Source organism: Halichoeres trimaculatus, unplaced genomic scaffold (assembly GCF_033239565.1).
Source record: "Halichoeres trimaculatus isolate MK-OKI-2021-1 unplaced genomic scaffold, fHalTri1.1 fHalTri1_scaffold_4, whole genome shotgun sequence".
Lineage (NCBI taxonomy): Eukaryota > Metazoa > Chordata > Actinopteri > Labriformes > Labridae > Halichoeres > Halichoeres trimaculatus.
The window spans coordinates 10,090,976-10,099,877 of NW_027437182.1; the positions used below are offsets into that span (position 1 = coordinate 10,090,976).

Sequence of the window (8,902 nt, forward strand, 5' to 3'; positions counted from 1 at the left end):
GTGCTCAGGTTAGATGAATGCAGGATCATGTCATCAGCAAAGAGGCCGCTGTGGCTGAACTGGGAGAATCCGGACATCATGTCTGAGCTGCTCTTTCAGAACAACGAGATAATCTTCAAAAATGGAGACGGTAACTCAAACACAAACCTTATATTTTATTCATTTCATCTTTAGAGTCTGAGCATGCAGTACTGTGAACTGGTTGGCAGTTTTCCTGTCCTCTCTGTACTGTATGGGTGTAGTTTGTCAGTATCTAGGTCTGATTTTCCCGTTTTGTGGGTTTTTCTGTTGTAGACTTGCGACAGGATATGCTAACACTGCAGATTATTAAAATCATGGAGAATATTTGGCAGAATCAGGGTCTGGACCTTCGGTAGGACTCTCTCCTTTATTATCAGTATCTGTTTTTATTTTCCTTCTGCTCTGTCTGCCTGAGTGCACAGGGGCTAAGAATATCTGCTTTGTATGTCCCCAGGATGCTCCCTTATGGCTGTCTGTCATTAGGAGACTGTGTAGGTCTTATCGAGGTGGTGCGCAGCTCCCACACCATCATGCAGATTCAGTGTAAAGGAGGTCTGAAAGGAGCTCTGCAGTTCAACTCAAACACCTTGCATCAGTGGCTAAAGGACAAGAACAAAGGCGAGATGTGAGTGTTAGGTTTTTTAGCACCTATGCTTCAGTACACAGCATTGAACAAAGTCTATTTTGAGTGCAGAAACTGTGTCTCTGGACATGAACTTCTGCTTTCTTGTATTTGAATTTACATGCTTCATTTAGTTCAGCATTTCAAACATCTCCTTCCTTATGTCTCCATTGAAGATGTGTCGAATGCTGTCTTACTGTAATGTGTTTATGCAGGTATGACTTGGCTGTGGATCTGTTCACAAGGTCCTGTGCTGGCTACTGTGTAGCTACATTTATCCTGGGGATTGGAGACAGACACAACAGTAACATCATGGTCAAAGATGATGGACAGGTAATGCATGTGTAAACAGACACAGACGCTGACATTTTTTATTCAAAAATGGATCAGGTTTTTCAGCAGGGAATAAAAGAAAAAAGAAACCAAAACATGCAAACAGAATTTTAAAAAGAGAGCTAAAAGCAAGAAATTTCAGTGTTAAGTAAAGTCCTAGTGATACCAATGACAGGGAAGCTGGCACAAGAAAAACAATTGTAATTATACAAATGTTTAGAAAGTAGAAGAGCTAGAACAAAATACTTGTAATTGAAAATTATAATGTTATTAAAATGGAGGTAGGGCTGAAAAATAAAGGCATTCTGCAGTTGACAGAGGAAGGGAACATTAAATATTAAGGGTGGCAGAAAAAATCGATATATCAGGATTTTTTGTTTGACAATATCAAAATTGGGCTATTTGTCAAAAAATCTTTTTTTTTTCCCCAAGTTCAAATTCTTCATTTCAGTCTTTGTTGGGTGCACCGATCACGATTTTCTGGCCGATCACCGATCTTTAAAAAGCCTGACCTGCTGATACCAATTTGGGCCGATACCGATTTTTTGTTTTTATAACTGACAGCATATACCTTCAATGTTCCAATCTTATTTTTTTTGAAAATCATTGAACAATACCTGTGAAATAATAAAATCTTTATGTTTAACTTAAACAACCAATAAAGTGTCCTGAGTTTTAGGTCTCAGAGCAAAAAGCAACAATGGCTGGCTGTCAGACCTTCCCGGAGGTATTTAAGATCAGTTTCATATGTAAGGATGGGCCGATCACTGATCACCCAAAATTTATGAAATCAGCACAGATTGATTGGTCAACAGATCTATTGGTGCATGTCTAGTCTTTGTTTAATATAAATTGAATTGAAAAACAGTTACCACTTTTAACCAGCAGAGGGTGAAATGTTTCTCTCTGACTCACATGATGTGCATTTTATGGGAAAATATGGCTCCTGGTATCGTCTGTAGACATTATCATCATCATTTAACTTTTTCACATGGTCTAGTGTTAAAAAAGCAGACTAAAAATCGCACATATCAAAGAATTGCAATTTAAACTGAAGCAGCACCCCAAAAATCAAAAATAGAATAAAATCTCAAGAATAGTATATTGTCCCAGCCCTATTAAATATGTATTCAAACTACATCTTACTTATCTTTGTTAGATTTTCATCCACATTTACTTACAACATGCTTGTCAAATATTTGCGGCACAAAAATTTGCATAATTTTCTGCATAACACTTAACATCATTTGACTTCCTGCTGTGTTCATCTTCTGCTCTTTCAGTTGTTTCATATAGACTTTGGACATTTCCTGGATCATAAGAAGAAAAAATTTGGCTACAAGAGGGAGCGAGTGCCCTTTGTCCTGACACAAGACTTCCTCATCGTCATCAGCAAGGGATCCCAAGAGTGTGCGAAGACCAAAGAGTTTGAGAGGTAAGATGCATTTTTCTTTAAATGGTTTACCTGCATAATGAATTCCAGAGCACAGAAAATGGTTTCTATTTTTGGAATGGATCAAAAAAGAAAAGCTGTTGGATACAGTCCAGATTATTTTTGCACACAGTGGGTTTCTCTTGACTCACTTCCCTCTGTTGGGCAAGTTTACAGTCAACTTCCTCAACTAACTGAAGCATGATAAGCTCCCTGAGAACTCTCCCTGGTCATTGTTGCATCACTGCTTTACTGTGAGCGTGTGTGTGTGTGAGAGAGAAAATGATTAGACAAAAAAGAAAAGAGCATCCTTCCTGTGTGGGAAGACATTCTGTGGAAAGTTTCGCCAAATTTGCGACTTAAGATTTACTATTTTTTGCCTTTCTTTCTTATAATGTTTTTTACTGTCAAACATTGAAGAAGCTTGTATACAAAGTCTTCCTCTGATAACATCATAAGATGAAGTAGCCTTCTTTTGTTGGGTGTCATTGCCCCATTTTAGCTGGTTTAAACTTTTCCTTGTTTGGGTTGTAATGAATGCCTCCCTCTGCAGCATTACACAAATTTCTAATTATCTGTTTTTCTCTCTCATCTCCTCTTTCTGTCTGCCTCCAGGTTCCAGGAGATGTGTTATAAAGCGTACCTGGCCATCCGTCAGCACGCTAACCTCTTCATCAACCTGTTCTCCATGATGCTGGGCTCTGGCATGCCTGAGCTGCAGTCGTTTGATGACATCGCCTACATCAGGAAGACGCTGGCTCTGGAGAAGAGCGAACAGGTAATAAAGCCTTCCCTGTGCTCATATCCTTTTTGTTCTGATTCTATTCTGGGGTCCTGAGATACTGTCAGGTCTCATGCTTTGCTTTGAAGCTTTATCTAATTATGTATCTCTTTTATTTGTCTTGTCGGCTGTGTGCAGGAGGCTTTGGACTACTTTATGAAACAGATGAATGATGCTCATCATGGAGGGTGGACCACCAAGATGGACTGGATATTTCACACAATAAGACAGCATGCACTAAACTGATCCCCTGCATACAAACAAACAAACAGACAGAAAAAGAAACAGGCCAACCACAGAGGATCTGCTTCTGTCAAACAGCTGTTTGTCTCATCTTTCGAGGAATTTTCAGTTTCCATTGCAGCAGACGGTGAGATTCTGTTGTGTTATCTTCAACAAGGTTTCTGTTCTCTGTCTGGTCTGGAAAATGTCCGACGTAACGTTCTGTCCTCATGAAGCCGCGCCCTACCTGGCTGATGCTTGTGTTCTTGGCGACTAAGCTTCTTCTTCTCCCCAAAAGGAATAAACTGGACAGGAAAGTTTACTCCTAACTCTGCTGCTCTTGCGCATTGAATGGACAAAACAGCGTGACAATGTTTTTCTGCCAATCTAAAAATGTAGCCACAAAATATCTTCATCTTGCTGCTCTTCTGCTGTATCAGTGCTGCACTGTGGCTCTGCCTGAGAAAGGAAAAACGCTCTGTTTCCCATCTCTGCTGAGAAGACAGCAGACACAAGGAACTGTCTGAATTCTTATCTAAAACAGGAATTACTCCACTTTGGTGCACTGGACTACGGGAGCGTCTCTGTGGATTCCCACTGCACAGTCTTCCACCATCTCTGTGGTGGAGCTCTCCTGTCAGTATGAGAACATTTCAAAGCTCAAAAACTCTGCAGAAGAGATTTTTTGGGTTGTTTTGCAAAGCTTGAAACTCTCCAACAGCCTCAAGGAAAAAGCACTCCACCACTTGGGAACATTTGTTGGTGGTGCAGCTTCAGACTTCAGGGTGATGATGCCTCTCCATCAGAGTTAAATAAAAAAAAAAGAAAAATCAGCACTTAGAGATATGAGAATAATATACAGATTTATTATGACTTTTTAAATTTATTTATGTATCTAGTTTCTTTCAGTTTATACACAGGCAACTCTTCAGAAACACAGAATTATTGTGTAAATATATTTGTATTGTTTACTTTAGGGTTTGGTTTACATATTTGTTTCCTGTTACTTTCTTATGGACACAAGTGCAACAGCTTCACCCTTTCTCAAATCTGCTGATTTTTTTTTTTTTGCTTGACATTTTTTGCAAGTTGAAAATCTGTTTTTGTTTGGCCTTTTTTGCAGTCCTTAAACTCATTATTGTTTGGGGATGCAAAATGTCCAAATTTCAAATGTTCTGAACAATGGGACCTGTTTTAAGCCTCTGGCTGTCTGTGTGGAGTGTGAGCAGAGACCCAGGGGAATGTCGCGTCTTCCTGTTGATAAAACACCTTGGCATCACAGCACAACATCCATCCCAACAATGCACAAGCTAGGCCCCACAAGCTGTCAAAACATACTACGGCAGCACTATCTGTGTGAGAAACTCCAGCTAGTTCATTCAGGAACACTCTTGCCATACATTGAACCATTTATTGCCAAATGGATACAGTTAGAATTGACGTTACAGCTCTGCTTTTCAGAGTACTCCCTGGGTTAGCCGGGCAGCCTGCTCGAGCTTTCCAGGGAGTGCATAGTGAAACCCCATACGTACATACAGATTAGAAGGATGCATACATATCAATAGGATACATACAGATTCTTAATTGGAGGAGGAATTATTAAGACAGCAGCAGCTGGGTAGCAAAAAGGTAGCAGGGATAAGACAGAGTGATGACGTGATTTAAATACGCCGACCTGTCGTTAGACACGCTGTGATTGGTTGAGAGGGGTAAGAGATTGAACATCAGCCTGTCAGCTGATCACAGCCGGGCGTATGACTTCCGTGTCCTGCATGAACTTACGCTAACTCCATTTTTTATATCCATTTTAGATCAGTCATCTTTAACATTTCCCTCATTTCAACGTCTTTGAAATGATAAAAAGAACGGATAAACTGCATTTTAACTTGTTTACCTCACATTTTGTTGCCATAAACAGCACACAAGTCAGGCATTTTGTGTTTAGTAGATTATTTCTTGGTAATAAATGTCATATTATTGGAAAGCCTTTTTATTTCTCTTTTAAACATTTGAAAGGAATGTGCATTTGCAATAAGCTGTTTGGCATTGGCAGAAAACACACAGCTCTGTTGCTCATCCCACAAATGCATGTTCCTTATAAATACAGCACCATTTTAAAGGGAAATAAACAGGATTTCCAACAATATAAGATTTATTGCCAAGAATCATTGTTACAACAAAGAAATAACCAACCAGACACTAATGTCCCTGATTTTTGAGCTAAGTTATCGAACCCATGATCCTGGCGGTTTCAGAGCCATACTTCCTGTTGCCAGGTCTTGTTGAAGCCATGTTGTACATCTTTTTTTTCGTGAGACACTTACATTTTGCATCTTTTCAATGCAGCCAGTGCATCTTGGCAAGATTTAGTGAGTTATTCTAACAAGTCTGTCAAGTTCTGAGCGATATGGAGGTGTAAAGGACCTCTTTTAGCAGTTTTTTTAGACCAGCTGGCAGAGGATGGATGTGAAATGAGTAAATTCAATTAGACCTCAACTTATTTATTTTATTTTATTTTTTTGGACTCTTTCTCCTCCAGTCCAAAAACACCTAAACACATCACATCCACCGGGACCTGTTAAAAGGTGTTTTGCTCACTGGAGTGTTTTTCCAGTCTGTAAATTAAAACCATTCAAGTCCACTTTGCAGTTGTTCTGCACCTTGGAACCAAGCCCTAAAATGTCAATGCTTAAAGAAGCAGCTTCAAAAACATCCACTTTGTTTTATTTTTTTATATTTTCATTATCCTGAAAAACTCAGCCACTGTACATCTCACAGCTCAACACTGCACCCTGGGAACATAAGAATCATCAGCTACTTAGAGCCACAAGAAGTCAAGTGCAGTAAAAGGGTTTTGTGGTCACTGGAGTGTTTCTACAGTTTAATGCGATGGTAGGTTAGCTGACTGAAGATTCATGTGCCAGTGAATCAAGTTTGTTTCAGATGTTTTCGAGAGAGAAGGGAGTAGAGAGTTTTTAGAAAGAAGTACTCCTAAGTACATTATGGTTTTTACTGTGTGTTTAAGACATAGTGCAGCTGTCAAATCTCTGATAAGATAGTCTGGGAATTTTAGAAAGTGTTTGTTAAAAGAGATTTTAAAAATTTACAAAGAAACTTGATGGCAGTAAATACCACAGCTTACAGTTTAGTTAAGAAACTCATGTATTCTGTTTTGCTGATGACAGAATGTAGCATTTGGTAAGAAAAGAAGCCTCAAAGCCTCTGACACTTTCCCCATGGTAACAAGAAAGATATTCAGATGTGCACTAAAGTATTCCAGTAACCCTTCTGTTTGAAAGCTAATCTGCTGATGCAAAAAGAAAGTCTGCACTTTGCAAATTTAACTATTGATTGTACTGAAAAGCCAAAGTAAGTTGGGGGTCTGCTCTGATAGGGTGTTGGATGTCCTAATGTTGATGGCTAGAATGTATTTAAATGCTAAATTGTGCACTCAGTTTTCTGTTTCTGTGAGTCATCCATGATTTCTCTCTAAAGTTGGATGCATTGCCACGAAATGAACTGTCAGTTAGCAGAGAGCTCTTTTTTCTCATCGTGCCAAATCAGGCGTCACTGAGGCCTGTGAAAGCTAACGCTGGAGTCACATCTTGCAGAAAATAGTTGCAAATTTAAAAAAAGAAACAAAACATGTCGGTCTCATGCACCTCAAATTCTAGCTCTGCCTTTTTGTCCAAGAGGACTCCACCAGATAAAGTTAGCCTAGCATGCATGTTTCTCCAGCTGCAGTATGTATGATGTACATGTTAAGGTGGTATTTATGTAGAGCTACATTCAATCCCCTTTTCTACAAACCTGCAGTGTTGTCATCTTTCTTGTTTATACTCCAAACTGTGTTTGTGTGTTTGCTCATGTGCATTAACTCTCCTTCTGTACAGGTTGCAGAGCTTCATTGGCAGGCCCCAATGAAGATGATGTGTGTTTGTATACATGTCCATGTGTCCGAGTATGAAGACACTGAGCTGTGTGTTGCTATATGTTTTGTATGCCTCTTTTTTTTTTGCAACATTTGTAAGGAAATTTTTTTCAAACTTATGTTGTTAATGTTTCACTTGAAATGTTGAGAATCAAAACCACAGCTGGATTTTGTTTGGGGGGTTGCACATCTGGCTGTGAGTGTGTGTATTGTATTTATGCAAATATTGGGAGTTGTAGGAAACTAGACCATCATTTTATCATGAAGATACTACTACTAATTGCATTAATGAAGGATGCTAGAGTTCAGATGTTAAGATCAGTTGCAGTGAGAAATAATTTGAGTGACCAGCTCCTTTAAAGAGAGAGTTGTGACTCCTCAGTTTCCTTGGAAGTTCTCCGGCTCCCAAACTTGGGAGCTGTGTTGGTGCAGGATTTTCACAAGATTTGTTGCACTAGTTAATTCCTCCTTATGTGGAGGGATTAATGGCACCAACACTGAAGGAGATTGAGTTTTAAAATGAAGATATTACATGTTGTTGTCAAAGTACCTGCCATTTTACTAAGAAAGAGTATAATGAAAGTGCTTATGTTCATATTATGTGCAAGTAAATGCTGATTATTATGTGAAGTTTAAGGAAGGAAGGATGTTCTTTTTATTCATGCCCTGCTTACACAATCACAAACAAAATGTTGACACGAGCACCAGAGATTACACAATGCAGTTCAATGCACAATCTGTGCAGCAAATCCAATTTATGTGATGTGTAAAATTTGAATGTCTGTCTTTATCCTAACATTTTGTTTCTGCTCCTGCTTGTTCACCTGATAGACAGGTGTTCACATCGTCACATCCCCCTACTGTTTGAAAAAAAATGAAGTCAGAATCCCAATTTGGGACCATCCTTTTTCTTTTAAACACAAACTGTAACTTAGTAAGCCTTGAAGAGATGAAATGTTGAAAGATTTACACTTTTCTTTGCAGTCATGAAGTTGCATAGAGGAGGAAACGTGTTCCAAATGCCCTCTTCTGAGAGAAATACTGATTCATAGTTTGTAGTTTAATGCTCTACGCAGTACGCAGTGCTCTTGTGTGTCACCAATATATTTCCGTAACATACCATGCTGTCAGAACCTGAACCTATACTATGAATGAATGTACAGCGGGCCAATGTAATGTTTTCCACAGCCTACCTGCATGAGACTGGGTGAAGATGAGTATTTATCATCTTGCTTCATGTTTTTTTTTTCATGTTTAGTCTGCTAAGCAGCCATACAGATTTTTATATAAATTGATGCCTTAAGTTTGCTCCCTGTAGGAACAGTTTCATACATTAACCTGCATTTTTTTATTTATTAATGTAAACTGTGTTTTTTTTTGTTTTTTTTTTCGGTTTCCTGGTCTCAAAGTGAAGGTTTGTTACCCTAACTGATAGACTGGTCCTCTAAGTGTTCTGTGAAGATGTACAAATAAATTTGTTAAACATTCACTCCTCTTAGTTTTCTCTAAGACTCTTCTTTTACAATTTGACTTTGAAACGACATTTACGCTGTGATTACT

At 38.8% G+C, this 8,902-nt stretch overlaps 1 protein-coding gene across 1 annotated transcript in view; it reads left to right on the forward strand.

Annotated features, from left to right (window-relative positions):
- The window catches only part of pik3ca (phosphatidylinositol-4,5-bisphosphate 3-kinase, catalytic subunit alpha), a 28,274-nt gene extending 19,477 nt beyond the window's left edge, over positions 1-8,797 (forward strand). The window contains exons 20-26 of the mRNA XM_074667920.1: positions 9-130; positions 295-373; positions 476-646; positions 859-976; positions 2,260-2,411; positions 3,024-3,186; positions 3,328-8,797. Of these exons, the coding sequence (XP_074524021.1) occupies positions 9-130; positions 295-373; positions 476-646; positions 859-976; positions 2,260-2,411; positions 3,024-3,186; positions 3,328-3,435 (913 nt within the window). The 3' untranslated portion in view covers positions 3,436-8,797. The remainder of the gene's footprint in view (positions 1-8; positions 131-294; positions 374-475; positions 647-858; positions 977-2,259; positions 2,412-3,023; positions 3,187-3,327) is intronic.
- The last annotated feature ends 105 nt before the right edge of the window (positions 8,798-8,902 follow it).